The 23877-nt window shown below is 45.5% G+C and overlaps 1 protein-coding gene across 1 annotated transcript in view; it reads left to right on the forward strand.

Moving 5' to 3' along the window:
* The first annotated feature begins 14343 nt into the window (after positions 1-14343).
* The window catches only part of LOC140198859 (interferon-induced GTP-binding protein Mx-like), a 32038-nt gene continuing 22504 nt past the window's right edge, over positions 14344-23877 (forward strand). The window contains 5 exon segments of the mRNA XM_072260015.1: positions 14344-14373; positions 16149-16341; positions 17494-17631; positions 21606-21760; positions 23252-23390. Of these exon segments, the coding sequence (XP_072116116.1) occupies positions 14344-14373; positions 16149-16341; positions 17494-17631; positions 21606-21760; positions 23252-23390 (655 nt within the window).

Genomic DNA, 23877 nt, shown 5'->3' on the forward strand with positions numbered 1-23877 from the left:
AAGTCAAAGTGTCCAGGGTTGTAAGAGTTGGAGCACAAAGGGTCAATGGTTGCAGAGGGGTGATATCCGGTGTTCCCCTCAGTGTTAATATGAAGGAGCTAGTGGAGAACTTGAGGGTGAGGAATAGTTCAGTGAAGAGTGTGAAAAGAATGACAAGGGGTGCAGAGAAAAGGGAGACTGAAACTGTTCTGGTAGAATTTGAGGATAAGGTGCCTCCAAAGGAGTTATATTTTGGATTTCTAAGATACAGTGTAAGAGAATATATACCAAAACCTATGAGGTGTTTCAATTGCCAGGAGTTTGGGCATGTGGCCAAAGTGTGCAAAGGAAAGAGAGGATGTGCAAGGTGTGGTGGGGAACATGAATATGGAAAATGTGGAGAGGGAGTGAGACCAAAGTGCTGTAATTGTGGAGGTAACCATAGTGTAGCGTACTGGGGATGTGAAGTGTTGAAAAAAGAGGTGGAGGTGCAGCAGATAAGGGTGAAGGAAAAAGTCTCATATGCTGAGGCAGTCAAGTTGGCAGGACAGGAGAAAATGAATGAGCGAAGGTGTAGCAAAGAGCAAGCGGCAGCTAAAGAAAGGCAAGATAAGAAGAATGCATGGATAGAGAAGAAGAAATTGGTGACCTTTATAGCAGGAGTGGTAAGCGCAACATATGAGATCAAATCTAAAACTGAAAGGATTCAGATTATTGTGAAAGGTGCAGAGCACCATTTGGGTATGATAGGATTAAAATGGGAAGAAGTAAACGATGAACTCTGGGTACAGTCAAGTCAAGAGACAGTATGTGTGGGTTGATATTACTAACAATGCTACTTCTTCAATGGAATGCAAGAAGCCTGATTGCTAATGGACAAGATTTCAAGCAGTTTATAGTGAGTAGGACAGAAAAGCCAGATGTTGTGTGTATCCAAGAGACCTGGTTAAAACCTAATTTAGATTTTGGTTTATATGGTTATGACAGCAGACTAAAATAAGGTATAATATCAGCTGCATTAGAATCCATTCCTAAAAGTAAAGGAAGAATATAGAGGAGAATAATACTATGGTGGGATGATAATTGTAATGAAGCAATGAGAAATAGAAATAAGACATTTAAACTGGTTAAAAGAACTCATAACTTCCAACATATGATTCAGTACAAACAAGTTCAGGCAGTAGTAAGAAGGACAATAAGAGATGCCAGAAGAATGCCCTGGAGAAAGCATTGTGTTTCAATCGGAAACACAACTCAAGTAGGAGAGGTGTGGGGGATGATAAAAAGGATGGTTGGGGGGAACAGGAGAGAGTGGAAGTACCCAGTTCTGGTTGATGGAAATGTGACAAATAAGGAAAAGGCAGAGTTGTTGGCAAGCACTTTTGTTAGGGTACATAGTTCCGATAATTTGTCTGAGAAGGGAAGAAGAGGTAGATAGAGAACAAAAGCTGAAAATATGGAGGCTTTATGTAGGAAAACTAACCTTGACAGTGTGCAACATGTCCCTTTCAGCATGGGAGAATTAAGAAAGGCACTAGATAAAACAGGAAAGACTGCGCCAGGTAAAGATGAAATATGTTATAGTATGATAAAACACCTGAGTGAAGGAAGTCTGGAGAAACTACTGCTTCTGTATAACAAAGTCTGGGATGAAAGGAGAATACCAGGGAGCTGGAAAGAGGCAATAATTATTCCAATAAGGAAACTTGGGAAAGATGCCAGCAGGCCAGAAAACTACAGGCCAATTGCCTTGACGTCACATGTATGTAAACTTATGGAACGTATGATAAATGAGAGGTTAGTGTACTTCTTGGAAAGTAGAGGTATGGTGGCTATGTATCAAAGTGGGTTCAGGAAAGGAAGGAATACTATGGATCCAGTGTTGTGACTAGAGGATGAAATAAGAAAAGCTCAAGTAAACAAAGGGACAGTGGTTGCAGTTTTTTTTTGATGATGAGAAAGCTTATGATAGGTTATGGAAAGAGGGTCTCCTAATCAAGCTACATTTAATGGGAATTGGGGGGGCAATGTTCAATTGGGTTAACGGCTTTTTAAACGGGAGAACTATTCAGGTGAAGATAGGATCAGAGCTATCAAGCCAGTATGTTGTAGAAAACGGGACACCTCAGAGGAGTGTAGTGAGTCCAACTTTATTCTCCATTTTGATAAATGATATATTCGTAAATATTCCAATGGAAGTGGGGAGGTCATTGTTTGCAGATGACGGGGCTTTGTGGAAAAGAGGGAGAAAAATTGATCATATAGTTACGAAAATGCAAGATGGAATTAATCAAGTTGAAGAGTGGGGGACAAAGTAGGGTGTTAAATTTTCAGTGGAGAAGACAAAAGCCATGTTCTTTACAAGGGAAAAGATCAGGGGACTTAATTTGAATCTGTATGGAAGTAACCTGGAGAGAGTTGAAAGTTTTCAGTTTTTGGGAGTGCACTTTGATTTGAGATTAACATGGGGAGAACATGTTAGATATGTGGTTAGTAAATGTAAAAATGTGATAAATGTCATGAGTTGTTTTGCTGGATTGGAATGGGGTGCTGATTTTGCATCACTGATGTATATTTATGTAGCATTAATAAGATCAAGATTAGACTGTGGAAGTATTGTATACGGGTCAGCAGCAAAATCTGTGCTGGCAGAACCGGATATCATGCAAGCTCGGGCTCTAAGGGTGTGCTTGGGAGTGGTTAGAACTTCCCCAGTGTGTGCACTCCAAGCTGAAGCAAATGAAATGCCATTGGGGCTGCGGCGTAAACAGCTGGAGGCCAATTCCTGGATTAATTTAAGGGGGCATGGTGATAGCCATCCTACAGAAAGGGTGTTGCAGACATGCTGGGAGAAGGAGAGGACACAAAAAGAAAGTTTTGGCTGGACAGGAAAGCAAACAGCAAAAGATATGGGTGTATACGATAAAGAGTTTTGTCCAACTGTGGTGTGGCCTGTCAGACCTTTCTGGGTATTAGAAAATCCCTCTGTAGATTTGGAATTGCTTAAGATTAAGCACAGTAATAAGACGGCTGATATACTCAGTGAATATCATAGTTATGTAAATATAAAGGCGTACAGATTTTTACTGATGGATCAAAGGATCCAGAAACGGGTGCAACAGGGTCTTCAATTGTTGTACCAAGTTATTGAGTGGAAATTAGCAAGAGAACACCTGATTGCTTGAGTGTATATACAGTTGAAATGTTTGCCATATTGTTAGCACTAGAATGGAGTGAGCAGGTTGATTGTAATACTATTGTGATATATAGTGATTATGTATCGGCCCTTGCGAGCAGTAAGGGGTACAGCTAGAGGTCACCAGGATCTGCTTTATGAAATCCTGTTTGCAAATTCAAGACTGGCTAGACAAAACAAAAATATCGCATTCATGTGGGTTCCAGCGCATTCGGGTATTATGGGAAATGAGACAGCAGATAGGCTGGCAAAAGCAGCAGTCAAAAAAGGATCGATAGAGGTCAATATTAAACTATCAAAATCAGAGGGGAAGAGCATAGTGTGGAGAAGGATAAATCAACAGTGGCAGCAGCATTGGGAAAGAGCAATAAAAGGAAGACATTTACATTCAATTCAGAACAGAGTAGATATGGGAAGAAGTAGGGGAGTAAAGCGGAAGGAGCAGGTAATTATAAGTAGACTGAGAATTGGGCACAGCAGCCTTAATGGCACTCTGACCATCATAAATAAGCATCCAACAGGTTTTTGCGATCTATGTCGGGAGACTGAAACAGTAGAACATATCCTTATTTCATGCCGGAAATTTGCACAGGAAAGACAACAAATGTTACAACAATTATGCAAAATAGGACTGGTAGAGAACAGTGTTAAAGGTTTATTGGAATGTGGGGAGAGTGATCAGGGGAGGAAATGGTTGTTTAGTTTTTTTACGGGCAACGGGAATGACGGCTTTAAAGTGAATGGACAATGAGGGACAATAAATCCTGAAGATGGCAGTAATGCAACAGTGTGGATGCCAACTGCCGTAAAAACTCAAAGAAGAAGAAGCTTCAGTTGCTGGATTGTTCCTGTCCAAACCCCCTGTCTGAGTCCCTTCTCTGGCCCTTCCTCCTGACGTCTTGCCCTGTAACCAGTGTCTGGAGCCTTGCCGCGCCTGTAACCCTCGCCTGCACTGCTGTCAAGTTCAACCGCCGGAGCAAGATAAGGAACTGTCTATTGTTGTTTTGAACTGTCTCTGTGTCCACGCCTTCGCTAGGTAAGTCCGGCCGTTTGCTGCTACCTTGAGTGGAGAACTGTCTCAGTGTTCTGTGTACGAGTCCCGGCCCTACGTCCTGCTCCCTAGGAGGGGTCCTGACTCTGGGTAGAGCCCTGGCCCCAAGTCCTGTTCCCAAGGAGGGGTCCTGGCTCTGTGTTCCAGGTCCCTGTGTTCCTGTCTCTCCCAAGACCAACGCTCTGTGTTCCTGTCGTCCTCGTCCAAGGCTTCGAGCGTTCAGTCCTTGTCCAAGGCTCCGAGGTTCCTGTCTCCCAAGACCACGTCATGCCTTTGTCTAATTCCGGAGTCTGAGACCAAGTCAAGACCCAGGTTCTGGGTCCTTGTCCAGTCTCCGGCTCGGAGTCCAAGCCCAGGCTCCTAGTTCCCAGTTCCTTGTCCTGGTCCTGCTTGCCTAGCCAATGTCCTAGCCCAAGTCTGTGTTCTTGTCCCAGCTCCTAGTCTGCAACCAGTCACGTCCCTAACCCAGCTCTCTAGTCAAGTCCTGTTCCTAGTACTTCAGTGTCTGTGTCTTGCATTTGGCTCTGTTCCCAGCCGCCCCCGTATGGCACTAAGTTCATCTGTTTTGTTCATAATACTTCTATGTTGCAACTCATAAAATTGACTGCAATTTTGACCTATCAACAGACTTTCCTCACCACCCATTGCCTCTGTTTGTAAACCAGCTACCATATCTTCAGTGCTATTATCTGCCTTTTCTATGATACCTTGTGCATTGAAATATATGCAGCTCAAGACACTAGTCACACCATGCTCAATCTTTTGATCCCTAAATTTCTTTGCGGTCTTAACAACATCTGCCTTCACAACCCCTCCACTAATGTTCTGGCACTCTGGTTCCCATTGCTGTGCAAATCTAGCCTAATCCCACCATGCAGCATTAACAAATCTTCCCGCTAGGGTATTAGTACCCTCCCAGATCAAGTGTAAACTGTCTTTTTTGTACATATCCCACCTTCCCTGGAAGAGAGCCCAATGATCCAAAAATCTTATGCTCTCCTTCCAACAGCAACTCCTTAGCCATGTATTAAACTGTATAATCTTCCGAGTTCTGGCCTCACTAGCACGTGGCATGGGTAGCAATCCTGAGATCACGACCCTGGGAGTCCTGCCCTTTGGCACTTAACTCCCTGAACTCACTATGCATAACCTCGTCACTCATCCTACCCATGTCATTGGTAACTATATAGGCCACGACCTCTGACCGTTCACCCTCCCACTTGCAGTGCCTATGAAAAGTATTCACCCCCCCCCCCCACGGAAGTTTTCATGTTTTATTGTTTGACAACATTGAATCACATGGGATTTAATTTGGCTTTTCTGACAGTGATCAACAGAAAAATACTCTTTCATGTCAAAGTGAAAACGGATCTCTACAAAGTGATCTAAATTAGTTCCAAATATAAAACACAAAATAATTGATTGCTTAAGTATTCACCCCCTTCAAGTCAGTATTTTGTAGATGCACTTTTGTCAGCAATTACAGCCATGAATCTGTTTGGATCAATCTCCATCAGCTTTGTACATCTGGACACTGCCATTTTTCCCCATTTAGAAAACTGCTCAAGCTCTGTCAGATTGCATGGGGATCAAAACTGAACAGCCCTTTTCAGGTTCAGGAGCAAATTGTCAATTGGATTGAGGTTCTGGACTCTGACTTGGCCACCCCAGGACAATTGGAGATTTTTTTTTATTTTTAAGCCATTCTTGTGCAGCTTTGGCTTTATGCTCGGGGTTATTGTCTTGGTGGAAAACAAATCTTCTCCCAAGTCGCAGTTCTCTTGTAGACTGCATCAGTTTTTCCTCCAGGATTTCCCTGTATTTTGCTGCATTCATTTTACCCTTTATCTTCACAAGCCTTCCAGGGCCTGCTACAGTGAAGGATCCCCACAGCATGATGCAGCCACCACCGTGTTTTACAGTAGGGATGGTGTGTTTTTGATTAGATGTGGTGTTTACCTTACACCATAGCATTTAGTCTGATGGCCAAAAAACTCAATTTTTGTTTCATCAGACCATAGAACCGTCTTCCAGCTGTGTTGGAGCTGGCAACTGACGGGTGTGAGATTGTCTTAGTGGTTACGGACGTTTTCACTAAATTCACCCAAGCATTTCCGACTCAGGATCAAAAGGCGGATACCACAGCAAGGGTGCTCTTGAGGGAATGGTTCATGAAGTACGGTGTCCCTGAGAGATTGCATTCTGACCAGGGCCGTAACTTCGAAAGTGAGGTCATAGCTGAGCTTTGAAAACTATACGGGATAGAGAAAAGCCATACCACACCTCATCATCCTAATGGCGATGCGCAGTGCAAGCATTTCAACAGGATGATGCATGATTTGTTGCGTACATTGCCTCCAGAGAAGAAGCGCAGATGGCCAGAACATCGACCCGAGTTGGTGTATGCATATAATGCGACACCTCATGCCACCACCAGGTATTCATCTTACTGTCTGTTGTTTGGGGTGGATCCCCACTTGCCCATGGATGCTCTGCTGGGGCACGAACAGACTGTGGACCGGAAACATGACTGGCTAGCTTTATACCAGGGCCGACTGAGGGATGCGCATGGCAGAGCAAAAGAATATTCTGAATGGAAAGCGGCAGAACGCATTGCCTGGCACGAGGACAAAGTTTACTGTCCCAAAGTTGATGTGGATGTGCTGATTTACCTGAGGAACAGACCATTAGGCCGTAATAAGATCCAGGATGCTTGGAACTCAACTGTCTACAGGGTGGTAGAGGTACTGGGCAACACATACACTGTGGAACCTTGGGAAGGTGGGCCTAACAAGAGGGTGAACAGGGTAGACATCAGGCCCTGTGAGAACCATTCCACTCCAGCTACCCGAAGGAGACTGCAAACTCCAGTAACTCAGGCCAGCTCACCCCTGGGGCATGAATCAGATTCTGAGGATTTAGAGAATAGTGTGATATTGGTAGAAGACATGTCAGAACAGGATGTACAGAGTCTTGACCCTAGCCTAGACAGCATATCTTCTGAAAATATGACACCATCTGGAACTGAGAAGGGGGAGCCAACGATGGCTAATGCAGGAGCAGAGCTCGGTAGCCCTCTTGTAGCAACACCCCGCAGGAGTAAACGAGTAAATGCTGGACAGCACCCTAACCCACATCGCAAACCAAGGTCAGCCCTTGATGAGGTCTCCATAAGTCCGGCAGCAGTGTCTGAGATACTGGCTAGTCTCAGTTCAGTTCTCTTTAGAGAAGCAGTTAAGGAGGTTAAAAGTACCCTTGTAGTGAGCGAGTAATCGAGGATGATTGCTTGAATGCAGGGGAGAATATAACCAGATGACCGTCAAATGTTATTCAGTATCATTAAAAGTGTACTTAAGCATCCATCCGAGTAGTGCTAAAATGGTTGTTTGTGCCTTTAAGTGGAGATGGTGATGTCATTATGCAGACGTGGGATAGTGGGGAGACCATTTTTGTTTTCTGCAGAAGAAGCTGGTGGGGCTTTGGGCTTAAGTTCCTCCCAGAGATACTGGTCATGGTGAGGAAAAGTGAGCATTAATTGATGATATCCACGTGAATTCATTTATGCTTGTTGGCGAATCAAGAATATTGGTAATTTGACATGTTTTACATGTGGATGCCTTAGATTTCCACAGGTGAAGAAATCTACGCTGGATAGCGTGGCTTATGCAAAGTTCCTTACCGGCCAAGTAGGTCAGTCTTCCTGTAATTTAACTAAAATGAAAACGAATCCTAAAGCCAACTGGAGTAAGTTGGCGGCAGAGGCACTTTCCAAGAAGGGATACGTGGCTCTGATAGAGAATCTGAGTCAAGATGTGGTCGAAAAGTTGAAGAGCCAAAGAAATTACAGATGGGGAGCGGTGGGAGATGGCTTCACTGAACTCCTATCGAAGAGAAGATTTAAACTTCTTCAGTGTAGGCATCACCAGAAGAGGCTTTGCAGTAGTGAATTTAAAAACACAAACGAGGAATTCTGCTGATGCCATATATCCTATCTTGGAACGTGCCTCCGCCACCAACTTACTCCAGTTGGCTTTAGGATTCGTTTTCGAGCCTCTCAATTTAGACCTTCTGAGGATCCCAGGTACTCACATTTTATTGAGCGCAAACAACAGGAATTCTGCAGATGCTGGAAATTCAAGCAACACACATCAAAGTTGCTGGTGAACACAGCAGGCCAGGCAGCATCTCTAGGAAAAGGTACAGTCGACGTTTCAGGCCGAGACTCTTCATCAGGACTAACTGAAGGAAGAGCTAGTGAGAGATTTGAAAGTGGGAGGGGGAGGGATGGAGCCAAGAGCTGGACAGGTGATTGGCAAAGGGGATATGAGAGGATCATGGGACAGATGGGGAGCAGTGGGAGATGGCTTCACTGAACTCCTGTCGAAGAGAAGATTTAAACTTCTTCAGTGTAGGCATCACCAGAAGAGCCTCCGGTCCCATGATCCTCTCATTTCCCCTTTGTCAATCACCTGCCCAGCTCTTAGCTCCATCCCTCCCCCTCCTGTCTTCTCCTATCATTTTGGATCTCCCCCTCCCCCTCCCACTTTCAAATCTCTCACTAACTCTTCCTTCAGTTAGTCCTCACGAAGGGTCTCGGCCTGAAACGTCGACTGTACCTCTTCCCAGAGATGCTGCCTGGCCTGCTGCGTTCACCAGCAACTTTGATGTGTGTTGCTCACATTTTATTGACTTTGCCTCTCATCACTTACCCCTTGCCCATCCTCTGGACATGCATAGTTAGAGACCCATTGGGCATAATATGAAAAGAAGCCCAGGCACCTTTTGAGGGCTCTGAGGGTATTGGGAAGAGAGAGTTCCAACAGGGGGTGCATACAGTCGGGGTCGGGGCCAATGACTCCATTCTCCACGACACACCCAAGGATAGCAAGTCAGGTGGTCCCAAATACACACTTGACCTTGTTATAGGTGAGGTTGAAAGATTTGGCTGCTTGGAGACATTTTTGGAGGTTGTTGTCGTGATCCTGCTGGTCGTGACCGCAGATGGTGATGTTATCCAGATATGGGAACGTGGCCTTCAGTTGGCACTGGTCCACCATCTGGTCCATTGCCCTCTGGAAGACAGATACACCATTCGTGACACCAAAGAGGACGCACGGGAATTGATAAAGCCTGCTGTCTGCCTCGAAGGCAGTGTAAAGGCGGTCCTCCCCACGGATGGGGAGCTGATGGTAAGCGGATTTTAGGTCTATGGTCGAGTACACCTTGTATTGTGCTATCTGATTGACCATATCCGCGATGCGGGGTAGAGGGTACGCGTCGAGCTGTGTGAACCTATTGATGGTCTGGCTATAGTCCACGACCATCCTATTTTTCTCCCCGTTCCGAACAACGACCACCTGCTCCCTCCAAGGACTTGTGCTTGCCTCAATGACCCCATCCCTGAGCAGCCGCTGCACCTCCGACTTAATGAAAGCTCTGTCCCCCACGCTGTACCTCCTGCTTTTAGTTGCCACAGGTTTACAGTCAGGGGTCAGGTTGGCGAACAGCGGTGGGGGAGGGATCCTGAGGGTGCAGAGGTCGCAAGTGGTATCGGTAGTGTGGCAGTTGGCATGATGTTGGGTGGGATGTGCGGGTCAGTGTGTGTGTGTGGTCAGTAGCGGGGTACGTGACATATCTCTACAAAACAGGGGACTTATGACAGTAATTGGCGGGAGGGGCCCATCATACTTCATTGTCACGCTTTTCAGGTGGCTCTGGAAGTCCAACCCCAACAGCACTGGGGCACACAGTTGAGGCAAGACCAGTAACTTAAAGTCCCGATATTCTGTGCCCTGCACCACTAGCGTCGCTACACAACCCCCCCGGATGTCTGTTGTATGTGACCCAGAGGCCATGGTGACCCTCTGACTTACCAGCCGTATCACGAGTCCGCAATGCTGCACCGTGTCCGGGTGGATAAAACTCTCCGTGCTGCCTGTGTCAAACAGGCAGCTTGTCCTGTGACCCTCCACCAGGATATCCATCATTGACCTTGCGAGCTGGTGGGGAGCGCTTTGGTCGAGGGTCACGGAAGCCAGGGTGGGGTCGCTGTCTTGGTCCAGCGCGGTGGGGTGGCCCGTGAGCACCCATTGGTCATAGGCGGTCAGAGGTGGCGCCGCCCAAGATCGCCACCCCCATGTCTCGCACATGGTGGCGGCGTGCAGGGAAGATGGCGGCAGGGAAGATGGCGGCCCCCCATGTCTCGCACGTGGTGGCAGTGTGCAGGGAAGATGGCAACCCCCACGTCTCACACATGGCGCTGCTCAATCCCGCTCGCGGTTTTGACTTACAGACCTTGGCGAAGTGGCCCTTCTGTCCGCAGCTGGAACAGGTAGCTTGTCGGGCCGCGCAGGGTTTCTGGGGGTGCTTCTCCAGTCCGCAGAAGTAGCACTTTGCGGACTCACCACTGGCTGCAGCTGAGGTCGATTCGCCGGCAGGTTGCGGGGTCTGCAGCGCCCACGAGGCCATCGGGGGATCGCGTGCCTGGAGAGCCTCAGCGTTATGCAGAGCGGCATCCAACATATCAGCCAGCTCGGTCCAACATATTATTAATAGGGTTCCCCTGGTCCTCACCTACCACCCCACCAGCCTCCGGGTCCAACATATTATTCTCCGTAACTTCCGCCACCTCCAACAGGATCCCACCACTAAGCACATCTTTCCCTCCCCCCCTCTCTCTGCATTCCGCAGGGATCGCTCCCTACACAAATCCCTTGTCCATTCGTCCCCCCCATCCCTCCCCACTGATCTCCCTCCTGGCACTTATCCGTGTAAGCGGAACAAGTGCTACACATGCCCTTACACTTCCTCCCTTACCACCATTCAGGGCCCCAAACAGTCCTTCCAGGTGAGGCAACACTTCACCTGTGAGTCGACTGGGGTGATATACTGCGTCCGGTGCTCCCGATGTGGCCCTTTATATATTGGCGAGACCCGACGCAGACTGGGAGACCGCTTTCCTGAACATCTACGCTCTGTCCGCCAGAGAAAGCAGGATCTCCCAGTGGCCACACATTTTAATTCCACATCCCATTCCCATTCTGACATGTCCATCCACGGCCTCCTCTACTGTAAAGATGAAGCCACACTCAGGTTGGAGGAACAACACCTTATATTCCGTCTGGGTAGCCTCCAACCTGATGGCATGAACATCGACTTCTCTAACTTCCGCTAAGGCCCCACCTCCCCCTCATATCCCATCTGTTACTTATTTTTATACACACATTCTTTCTCTCACTCTCCTTTTTCTCCCTCTGTCCCTCTGAATATACCTCTTGCCCATCCTCTGGGTCCCCCCTCCCCCCCCTTGTCTTTCTTCCCGGACCTCCTGTCCCATGATCCTCTCGTATCCCTTTTGCCAATCACCTGTCCAGCTCTTGACTCCATCCCTCCCCCTCCTGTCTTCTCCTATCATTTTGGATCTCCCCCTCCCCCTCCACCTCCAACTTTCAAATCCCTTACTCACTCTTCCTTCAGTTAGTCCTGACGAAGGGTCTCCGCCTGAAACGTCGACTGCACCTCTTCCTACAGATGCTGCCTGGCCTGCTGCGTTCACCAGCAACTTTGATGTGTGTTGCCTGAATTTCCAGCATCTGCAGAATTCCTGTTGTTCTCACTTTCTCAGCTCAGACCTGATCAGCACTGGGATGAGAGGGCAGCTGGGAACACAAGTCCAATAGGCTTGCTGCCTGGAGAAATGCAAGATCAATGTTCTGCTTTATTTTAGATGTACAGCATCAGTAATTTTTGACATTCAACCTTCAAATGTACAGTACAGGTGGTTCTAGAACAGATGGAACTTAGTACAACGAGGTTTTTGTCAATGCAGGACAGAGCATTTTCCTCGTTTTCAAAGCATCATATTTTACAACAAAAAACCTATTTCTGTGTTGTTTGAATGCTTAAATCAATCATGAGTTTACCACTGATTAGTGGCAATATTGGAACCTACACCCCATGGCCACTTTATTAGGTACACATGTACTTATGTTCATTAATGCAATATCTAACCTGCCAATCATGTGACAGAAACTCAGGAAAGCATGCAGACACGGTCAAGAGATCCATTTGAAGTTCAGATCAAACATAAGAATGACTAACTTTGACTGTGGAATGATTGTTGGTGCCAGATGGGGGAGGTTTCAGTATCTCAGAAACTGCTGATCTCTGGGATTTTCAGTCTAGAGTTTACAGAGAATGGTGCAAAAAACAAAAAATAGACTACATCCAGTGGGTAGCAGTCCTGTGGGTGAAAAAACCTTGTTAATGAGAGGTGCCAGAGGAGATAGCGTAACTATTACTGTGCCCACTGTAAGATCAGAGTTTGATTCCCACTACGGTCTGTAAGTTTGTATATTCTCCCCCATGACCATGTGAGATTTCCTCCCATATTCAAGAGACCGACGGGTTTGTGTTATTCAGTCGTGGGTGTGCTATATTGCTGCCAGAGCTGCCACCAGCACAATCCTTGCTGATTTAATTCGATGCAAACATTTCACTTTAACTTTTGATATACAGAAAGTGAAAGAGAAAAATAATAATCAAAACATTCCAAAGCATACTTAAGTAGATCTGAAATATGATGCATAGATAGCAGGAATCTGAGAAGAGGCCTAACTCTGGGATATTAGGAAATGAGAAAGAGCATAGTTCAGCACAGACACAGAATCTTAGGCTCCGGACCACGATGCCAAATTAATCTATTCACATCTGCCTGCACATGGACTATAGATGTCCATTCCCTGCCTGTTCATAAGTTTGGCTAAATGCCTCTTCTTCATAGCTATCATATCTGCTTCTACCTCTACCCTGGCAGTGTGTTCAAGGCATCTACCACTCTCTGTGTAAAACAACTTGCCTCACAAATATTTAAACTTTCCTCTTCTCAACTTGAAGCCAAGATCTCCAGTATCTGACATTTCCATGTCTGCCCTAATTATCTACGCCTCTCAATAATTTTACACATTGGGGTGGCAGGGTGGACATAAATCTCTACCAAAGAAGGAGTAAGGCTCTCTTTCTCTCTGCTAGCCTGCAGATCACCCTTATGCAAAGTGTAGCACCTGCTTAACCCCCCCATCCCCGGATCAGGGCCATGTCAAGCCATGGGAGAAGGTGGTGGATGGTCGTGTGAGCAGCTGATGCATATCTCATGTCCTGGTTATGTGACCACAGACAATCTCTGAAGAGTATTCATAATGTCTGGGGTCACCCATTTTGTAAAGACACTGCCCAGAAGAAGACAATGGCAAACTGCTTCTGTAGAAAAATTTGCCAAGAACAATCATGGTCAAATACAATGATTGCCTTTGTCATATGACATAGCACATAACGATGATGAATTTTATAAATATCTGTCAGGCTACTTGTACCATCTCAAAGTAAATTCAAATTCTAACCCTAACTAGCACATTTTTAATGAATGAATGAATTGACCTTATTTCTTATATCCTTCACATACACGAGTAAAAATCTTTATATGTTATGTTATGTCTCTGTCTAAATGTGCAATGTGCAATCATAGTAATTTATAATAATTTATAATTAATAGAACAGTCTGTAGCATAGAAATACACTCAAATCAGCGTGAGTTAATCAGTCTGATGGCCTGGTGGAAGAAGCTGTCCCAGTGCCTGTTGGTCCTGGCTTTTATGTTGCGGTACCATTTCCTGGATGTTAACAGCTGGAATAGACTGTGGTTGGGGTGACTCGGGTCCTCAGGAAGTCCAGGATCCAGGTGCCCAAGGCAGGGTCATGGCAGTCTGGGAAGAAGGAGTGGAGAAGGGGACTTATTTGAACTTACGTATGCCTATCAATGTGTAGATAAGGTACATCATCTTGGACAAAAACCTCACTGCATCAGGACCATATGCTAGCTGGTTTCCAAGAGCTGTTCCACACTGAAAGAATACTCACATAAGTACCTTGACTTGGAGTCATTATTCACTGCAAAAGACTGCTGAGAAGAAGAAGGTAAGAATAGCAAATTCCACTTGTGGGTTTAAGTAAATGATGTTAAATGTAGCTGCAAATGGGGAGTTTTGATCTTATGTCATTTGGTCACCATTTCCTGGCTTGGGAGATTTGTTCCAGTACACTAGCCACTAATGTGTAAAAGATGACAAGTAGTGCAAATACAAAAAGAAAAGCAAAATAATAATAACGATGATAAATAAATAAATAAATAGGTATGGCAGCGTAGTGGTTAGCATGATGCTATTACAGCTCGGGGCATCACAGTTCAGAGTTCAATTCTGGCGCTGGCTGTAAGGGGTTTGTACGTTCTCCCTGTGAACCACGTGGTTTTCCTGCCAGTGCTCCAGTTTCTTCCCACAGTTCAGCAACATACCAGTTAATGTATGAAAAGTAAATCACGTCTGACAAATTTACTGAAGTTCATTGAGGATGTAACAAGCAGATATCACAACTCTGCAACTAGATACAGACATGCTGGTTGAATGGGTGAATACTTGGCAAATGGAGTTCAGTGTGGGAAAGTGTGAGGTTATGCACTTCAGAAAGACAAATCCAAAAGCAGTGGCGAGGCGTTGAAGGTGGAAGAAGTGCAGAGAGGTTTCAGTGTACTCATGCACAATTTGCAAAAATGAGCAGATAGTTGCACCATATGAATAGGAAGGTAAATGAAACACTGACCTTGATTCCAAGAAGGTTGGAGTTTAGAAATAAAGCAGTGTTGTTGAAATTGCATATAGTGCTAGTGAGGCCACACCTGGAGCTCTGTACGTAATTCTAGTCCCCTTATTTATTAAAAGGATATACTGACATTGAAGGTGGTCCAAAAAGGACTCATCGGGCCATTTTCTAGGATGAGAGTGACTAAAGAAATTAGATCTACATTTCTTGGAATTTAGAAGAATCTATACAATCCTTAGCATAGATGTTGAGATGAATCCTTTAATGAGAGAACCTCAGACAAGGAAACATGGTTACAAGATTACGGAGCAGTCATTTAAAACTAACATGTAGAGGAACAAATTAAATGCATGAAATTCTCTATCCAAGAAGGTTGTGAAGGCTAAACCACTAGAGATCAAGTTCGATTAATATAGATTGCGTTTGAGCTGTGATATTTAAAAAGTAGAGTGGGATGGTTTTCCTGAAAGGTCACGGAACTGAGAACTTTGGGTAAGTGGTGCAGAAGAGGAGATGGAGCCTGGGACAGTTCAGCCATGATCTACGGAATGGTGCAGCAGGCTTAAAGATCCAAGTAGCTGGCTCCTGTTCCTACTTTCTTATATTCTTATGTTCCTACGAGGGAAGGTTGTAAGCAATGAGTGAAATATATATTGAACTTGGAGCTTTCCAAATAAATTAATACTCTATCTAGAAGTGAATTAAAATTTACATTTAAAGTTGTTTCCTCACTCATAATTTATACACCAGCTAAAATGGTGAAAGTTAACTTCATGATCAAGTCATAGAACACTACAACACAGAAACAGGCCTTTTGGTCAATCTGGTCTGTGCTTGACTATTATTCTGCTTAGTCCCATTGACCTGTGTCCAGAGCATAGACCTCCTATCTACATATATATCTAAATTTCTTTTAAATATTGAAATTAAATCCGCATTTACCCCTCCTGCTGGCAGCTCATTCCACATTCTCACCACCCTTTGAGTAAAGAAGTTTCCTCTCATGCTCCATTAAACATTTCACCTTTCATCTTTAACCCATGACCTTTAGATGATCACCATCAGTGGCCCAGCTCTCCACAAACAAATTCATAACTGCCATGCTGTCCTATCCACAATACTGCATAGATGCTTTATTGCCAGTTAAGTTCTTTGGGATAATTCGAGGTTATGAATACTATTACTTGACTTCAAGTTCATCTTTTGGCACAGAGAAAAATTACTTTATGAAGTGTACCTCACTCTATGGTCCAATGTTTCTTGCCTCAGGAAAGCGATGCAGTGCTGTACGATCAATATGAAAAGAGAGTGCGACCTTGCATTGACCTCATTGACAAGCTGAGAGCATTGGGTTTGGAAAAGGATCTGTCTCTTCCAGCCATCGCAGTAATTGGAGATCAAAGCTCTGGAAAAAGCTCCGTCCTTGAGGCACTCTCTGGGATCCGTCTACTCAGAGGCAGCGGTAAGAAGAGTACCCAAACAATGAACTCAGTCCCTTTGAACAAATTTAGTCTAGGTTTACCAAAGCTATCTACTTAGGGCAGATAAGAATCAGGTTTAGTATCACTGTCATATGTCATGAAATTCATTAACTTTGTGGTTGCAATACAATGCAATATGTGATAATATAGTAAAAAAAATTGATTACAGTGTGTGTATATATATTAGTTAAATTAAATAAGTGGTGCTAAAACAGAAATAGATAGAAAAGTAATGAGGTAGTGTTCATGGGTTCAATGTTCCTTTGGGAATCGGATGGCAGAGGGGAAGAAGCTGTTCCTGAATCATTGTGTGTGCGCCTTCAGGCTTCTGTACCTCCTTCCCGATGCTGACAATGAGAGGAGAGCTGTCTTCGGTGGTGGGGTCCTCAATGATGGACATCATCTTTTTGACCCCACTCCTTGAAGATGTCTTGGGTACTATAGAGGTTCGTGCCCATGATAGGGCTGACTAATTCTACAACTCTTTGCAGCTAGAGGAAAACAATGACAACCCACATCGGTAAGAACATTTGCCAAGAACGGTCATGGACACGGATAGACCATAATTGCCTGCACCCTGATAATTGATTACTTGTTCATCTCCATAGATGCTGCCCGGCTTGCATTTTGTGTGTGTTACTCCGGTTTTCTAGCATCTGCAAAAGCTCTTGTGGTAAGGATAGTGAGAAAGCTGGAACTTAGCCCTCAGTTATAGACTGGTAGATTCTTGTTGGTAATAATGTACTAGAGATGATAAAACAACAGGAATAATCTTGAGAGCTAGTAAGCATTTGAGGGACTGAATAGGCTATGCCTGGAGATTTCTAAAGGGAAATAAGGCAGTCGGTTAGCCATTCCAAGTCCTGACGAAGGGTCTCGGCCTGAAACGTCGACTGCATCTCTTCCTACAGATGCTGCCTGGCCTGCTGTGTTCACCAGCAACTTTGATGTGTGTAGCCATTTCATTGTTGGTTAGTATTAATCCTATTTTAGTAGCGAAAGTGACAGTCAGTAACAGACCAAAAGTACTCATCCTCTGACACCCACCTCCTGCCCCACCCTGACCTCTGTGAATGCCTGTTCCCTTTCTGATTATTGCAAGCCTGACACTGTCACTTCTGTTTATTTGGCAGGTATTGTGACGAGATGTCCTTTGGAACTGAAGCTGAAGAATACCAAGGTGCAGAATACATGGACGGCCAAAATCAGTTACAACAACTACAGCAAAGAACTGTCAGGCCCATCTGAAGTGGGCAAAGAAATTCTAAAAGGTCGGTTGAAATTGTGTAACTGCTGGATCACAGCTATGACATGCCTCGTCTATTCCACGTTGTTTGATTATAATCATATACAGTATAATTATAACTATGTACAGTAATTCTGAGTTTTGTAATTAGGGAACCGATACTTCAAGCCCGACTCATGTTCTCATCGTTTTTTTCTCTTGACCTCCTTAACTCTTGCCCATGGGCTGTTTGTCCCATTCCCATCAGGGAGAAGGCTACGCAGCATCCACACCAGAGCCACTAGACTCAGAAATATTTACTTTCCCCAAGCCATCAGGCTGATCAACAGCTCCACCACTAACCCACACCCCATCATCACTAACTCTACTTCAGTTACTCCTTTCCTCAGCCCCTCAGCACCCTTCATTCCCCATGCACAGTGTATAACAGTTACTTGTGCTTTGTGGTTTTTAGGATTGCATTTATGTTTATATTTATTGTGTTCTTATGCTCAGCACAGTCCTCCGTGCATTTCCAAATAAAGTCCATGACAGCTGAGGCATACTCATCGAGGTTAGCTGCCAAGTCCTTGAATACTAACCAGTCCACCGATTCAAAGCAGTCACGGAGGCCCTCATCTGCTTCCTCCGTCCAACGCGACACTACTTTTGACACCGTGACTCCCACTTCAGTTTCTGTTTGTAAGCCAGGAGGAGGAGTATGGCCTGATGATCCGATTTTCCGAAGTGAGGTCGTGGGACAGAACGGTAGGCATCCTTGACTGCTGTGTAGCAGTGGTCAAGTATATTCGGGCCTCTAGTGGGGCAGGAGACATGTTGGTATAACTTTAGCAGCGCCTTTCTGAGGTTGGCCTGGTTAAAGTCCCTGGCTGTAATGAACAAAGCCTCTGAATACCTGGTCTCAAGTTCACTGATGTTGGTATACAGTATGTTCAGAGCACACTCCACGTCCGCCTGGGGGGGAATGTAGACCGCTGTCAGTATGACCGAGGTGAATTGCCGTGGCAGATAGTAGGGATGACACTTCACCGACAGGTATTCCAAGTCTAGGCTGCAGGAGCTTGTCAGTGCCACTGTGTCCGAGCACCACGCAGTGTTGATCAGTAGGCAAACACAACCTCCCCTCGTCTTGCCCGAAGACGCCGTGCAGTCCATCCGATGGATTGAAAATCCCTCCGTTTGGATGGCACAGTCGGGGGTTGCAGGGGAGAGCCAGATCTCAGTGTAACAGAATACACAGCAGTTCTGCATCTCCCTGCAGTAGGTGAGTCTCCCTTTAAGATCATCCACTTTGTTCTCTATGGCTTGCACATTAACTAGTAGAATGAGGGCGTAGGGACCATGAAGCCCCTCAGCTCCAATCTGACCAGCAGCCCAGCTCTTTTCCCACGCTTCCTCAGTAAATATTGCATCTTTCCAGGTTTCCATCGATACAGTGTGTTGTTGTCAGCTGTTTGATGTTGGTGGACGCGTCCTGTGGGGATTGATCAATCGGCGGGTCGTGTCGTCTGGCGCTCCGGGTCGAGCTGAGTGACGGGGAAGGCTCTGCTGCCACTTCCAGCTGCTAGGGGCCCGGGCTGTTGATTGGGTCGGGCCCTGAAGCCGACACTTAATCCCGGAGGGCCGGGCTGCTGGCTGAAACAAGTCCGTAAGCCAAGTCACAGTGGCAGAGGCCTCCGCTCCAGCCGAGCCTCGGGCTCGATTTCTGAGGTCAGCGGCGGAGGCCGCACTTCCAGCAACTGTGCATGGCCACCAATGGGGCTTTACGGTGGTCGCTCCGGGGAAGTGTCTGGCGCACCTTAAGGTCTCCGCCGTCACTTCAGTGTGGTCGTCTGCTCTGGAGAGGTGCTGGTCGAAATGGGCCGTGTCTCCAAGCTCTCTGGCACGGTAGCAGGCCGCGGGTCTCCGGGAACGTGGTGGGCCTCGGACCAGGCCTCGCTGGTCGGGTCCAGGTGCGGTCCGGAGTTTAAGAAGCAGTTCTGGCACGGTGGTCTCCAGCTGGGTCAGTAGCTTCGCCAGGGTGTTGTTGATCTTGCTAGATGTAGTAGATTGGAGGTTTAGTAGGCACACGTGTGAAAGACAAATGGAGGCCTATGTGGGAGGGAAGGGTTAGGTTGATCTTGGAGTGGATTAAAAGATCGGCACAACATTGTGGCCTAAAGGGTCGGTACGGTGCAGAACTGTTCTATGTTCTATGCAATAAAGTAAATGTAAACTGGTAACTGATGGTCAGCATGGACTTATAGAACATTATGAGAACAGTACAGCACACAAACAGACCATTCCACCCGCGATGTTGTGCCAAACAGTTGAAGTTAATGACGCTAAATCCCTTCTGTCGACACCTGGCCCATATTTCAACATTCTCAACATAGTCACTTGCTATCTAAGACCATCTTAAACACCTTTATCTTGTTTGCCTGAACCACCATCTCAGGCACTGCATTCTGGGAACCCTGCACTCTATGTATAAAATAAAATACTTGACCCACCAATCTCCTTTCAACTTACCCCCTCTCATCTTAAAAGCCTATCCTCTGGTATGAAACTTTCTGATCCTGAGATAAAGATACTAGTTGTTCATTTTTGCCTTTTGTAATTTTATAAACTTACATTAAGGCTCCATGCAGCCTCTGCCACTCCAAAGAAAACAACCCTGAGTTATCCAACCTTGATTTTGTGGGCCAAAGGGCCTTTTCCCTGGTGTATGATGGCATGTTGCTTTAAAGGTCAGACCTGGGCTTTCCCTTCCCCGAATAAATGCGGCTGAACCAGCCTCTTGATTCCTGATTTACTTATTTGTCTCCTTTTGAACTCCACAGCTGTCTCAGCAGGATTTGAATTCAGGCCTTCACGTTCTTTACGCAAACACGAGGAATTCTGCAGATGCTGGAAATTTAAGCAACACACATCAAAGTTGCTGGTGAACGCAGCAGGCCAGGCAGCATCTCTAGGAGGAGGTACAGTCGACGGTTTGGGCTCAGACCCTTCGTCAGGACTAACAGAAAGAAGAGATAGTAAGAGATTTGAAAGTGGGAGGGGGAGGGGAGATCCAAAATGGTAGGAGAAGACAGGAGGGGGAGGGATGGAGCCAAGAGCTGGACAGTTGATTGGCAAAAGGGATATGAGAGGTTCATGGGGCAGGAGGCCCAGGGAGAAAGAAAAGGGGGAGGGGGTGAAAAAACCCAGAGGATGGGCAAGGGGTATAGTGAGAGGGACAGAGGGAGAAAAAGGAGAGAGAGAAAAAGAATGTGTGTATATAAATAAATAACGGATGGGGTACGAGGGGGAGGTGGGGCATTAGCGGAAGTTTGAGAAGTCAATGTTCATGCCACACATTTTAATTCCATGTCCCATTCCCATTCTGATATGTCTATCCACGGCCTCCTCCACTGTAAAGATGAAGCCACACTCAAGTTGAAGGAACAACACCTTATATTCCGTCTGGGTAGCCTCCAATCTGATGGCTTGAACATTGACTTCTCTAACTTCCACTAATGCCCCACCTCCTCCTCGTACTCCATCCGTTATTTATTTATATACACACATCCTTTTTCTCTCTCTCCTTTTTCTCCCTCTGTCCCTCTCATGATACCCCTTGCCCATCCTCTGGGTTTTCCCCCCCTCCCCGTTTTCTTTCTCCCTGGGCTTCCTGTCCCATGATCCTCTCATATCCCTTTTGCCAATCACCTGTCCAGCTCTTGGTTCCATCCCTCCCCCTCCTGTCTTCTCCTATCATTTTGGATCTCCCACACCCCACCTTCAAATCTCTTACTATCTCTTCTTTCATTTAGTCCTGACGAAGGGTCTCGGCCCGAAATGTCGACTGTACCTCTTCCTAGAGATGCTGCCTGGCCTGCTGCGTTCACCAGCAACTTTGATGTGTGTTGCTTCACGTTCTTTACTTGTCTGGTGGGGTTGCCACCAGAGGGATGTGTCTCTTTGCAGAATCCTTGTAGTTGTGCAGTGAATCTGATAGTGGGTTTGTTTGGGTCATAGCTCAGGACACCATGGCCCGCGGGAACCTGGGAATCAGCTCCGAGCTCATCAGTCTGGAGGTGGAGTCCGACAATGTCCCCAACCTCACGTTAATCGACCTTCCAGGCATAACTAGGGTTGCTGTTGGTAACCAGCCACGGGATATTGGAGACCAAGTAAGGCAGAAACTGACTGTGCGGTAGGAAATTATTATGTGAGAATGTAATCTCTGGATCCCAGTCAGCTACTTGAACTTTCTATTTACAGCAAATTAAAGGGAGAGTTTATTTCACACCTGAGCATATCTGTTATTCTTTCTTCCCACTCATCCTTGTGTTGTAGGTGAAACTTGTCCTCACATATTGTTCCTCTTCTTCCTAGTCATCTCTCTCCATTCCCCTTGTCTGCTTTCTCTACATTTCTCTTGTTCCTCACTTTATGTCTTGCCCCCTTGCTCTTTTCTTCTCTCTCAAATAGACAATGCATAAGTTCTCAGAAGGCCAGAAAGCAACTGGGGAAACAGTCAATACAAATATGAAGAAATTCTGCAGATACTGGAAACCCAAAGCCACGCACACCAAATGCTGGAGGAGCTCAGTAGGCCAGGCAGCATCTATGGAAAAGAGTAAACAGTGAACATTTCAGGCTGGGTCCCTTCATCAGGACAGGAAAGGAAGGGGAAAAGTCAGAGTAAGAAGGTGGGGAGGGAAGGGAGGAATAAGTACAAGGTGGCAGGTGATAGATGAAACCAGGTGAGAGGGAGGGGTGAAGTTAAGAACTGGGAAGTTGATTGGTGGAAGAAATAAAGGGCTGGAGAAAGGACAATCTGATTGGAGAGGACAGAAGGCCATGGAAGAATGGGAAGGGGGAGGAACACCAGGGAGAGTTGATGGGAGATAAGGTGAGAGAGGGAAACAGGAATGGTGAAGTTGGAGGGGGGAATTACGAAAAGTTCTTCAAATTGGTCTTTATGCCATCAGGTTGGAGGCTACCCAGATGGAATATAAGGTGTTGCCATCAGGTTGGAGGCTACCTAGGTGGAATATAAGTTATTTCTCCTCCAACCTGAATGTGGCCTCATTGTGGCAGTAGAGGAGGCCATGGACTGACAGGTTGGAATGGGAATGGGAAGTAGAATTGAAATGGGTAGCCACCAGGAGATGCTGCTTTTTTGTGGCAAATGCAGCAAAGGTGTTCAGGAAAGCAATCTCTCAATCTATGTTGGGAATTAATACCCCTTTTGTTAACTGTTCACTTCGTCTATCTGCTCTTCGGATATTGATCTTCTATGTCACATGCTCTGCATTTTTCCATCCACTTTTAGGTCCTTTCTAAAGATGTTGCTTACATTTCAACTACACAATTTATTCCAAAATGGCAACATCTTCTCCTTCTGTCCAGAAGTGAACTGTTAGTGTTTCATTAGGGGTGCCTTCTTCAAACCATTCCAGCTGAACCCAACTGGTCCCAATCTGGACAAGAAACAGATAAAAATTTCCAATATGCCAATTAACATTGAAAAATAATGAATCATATTGTTGAACTTCTTCTCTGCCGTGAGCACATTGACTGTTGCATTTCTGTTTAAAGAGATAGAGAAAAATTGTAAATATTAAATCAATCATTCAATTTGTTGAATGAATTAAGTTTCCTCATTCTTCATTCAGATTAAGCAACTAATTAGCTCCTACATTAAGGAGGATAAGACTATTAACCTTGTTGTCATACCATGTAATGTTGACATAGCGACCACAGAGGCCTTGAAAATGGCCCAGGAAGCTGATCCTGCAGGAGAACGAACACTGGGTAAGAAAAAATCTTCCCACTTTTCGAAGGTTGTTGTATTAATAGTGCACCAAACCTCCGATTAAACATCAAAGGTTTGCAACAGCCATATATGGTCCCTTAACACATTATCATAGAACTTCGTCAAAGAAAATTTGACAGTGAGTCTTACAACAGGACTTCAGGTCTTGGAGGTAGGTTCTGTGGATGTCTTAAAGGTGAAGTGAGTGACGAAGAGATTGTATAAGGAAATGTCCGAGGACAAGAACATACAGTTGAAAATACAAGGGTCATTGGTGAAGCTAAGGAAGTAGGTTGTGCATGGAAGGGCTAGTATTGCAGACATGCAATAATTTCTCTGATGTTAGTGCTTAGTGTGTGTGAATAAGTTACCATGTTTACTATTATTGTATCCAAAGCATTTCATTTGCTGTAAAGTGATCTAGATGTTCTGAAAAGAGCATGAAAATTACTGGATAATTTTTTTCCCCTGGAATTAAAACAGAAA

The sequence above is a fragment of the Mobula birostris genome, chromosome 6, assembly GCF_030028105.1.
Source record: "Mobula birostris isolate sMobBir1 chromosome 6, sMobBir1.hap1, whole genome shotgun sequence".
NCBI classification, from domain to species: Eukaryota; Metazoa; Chordata; class Chondrichthyes; order Myliobatiformes; family Myliobatidae; genus Mobula; species Mobula birostris.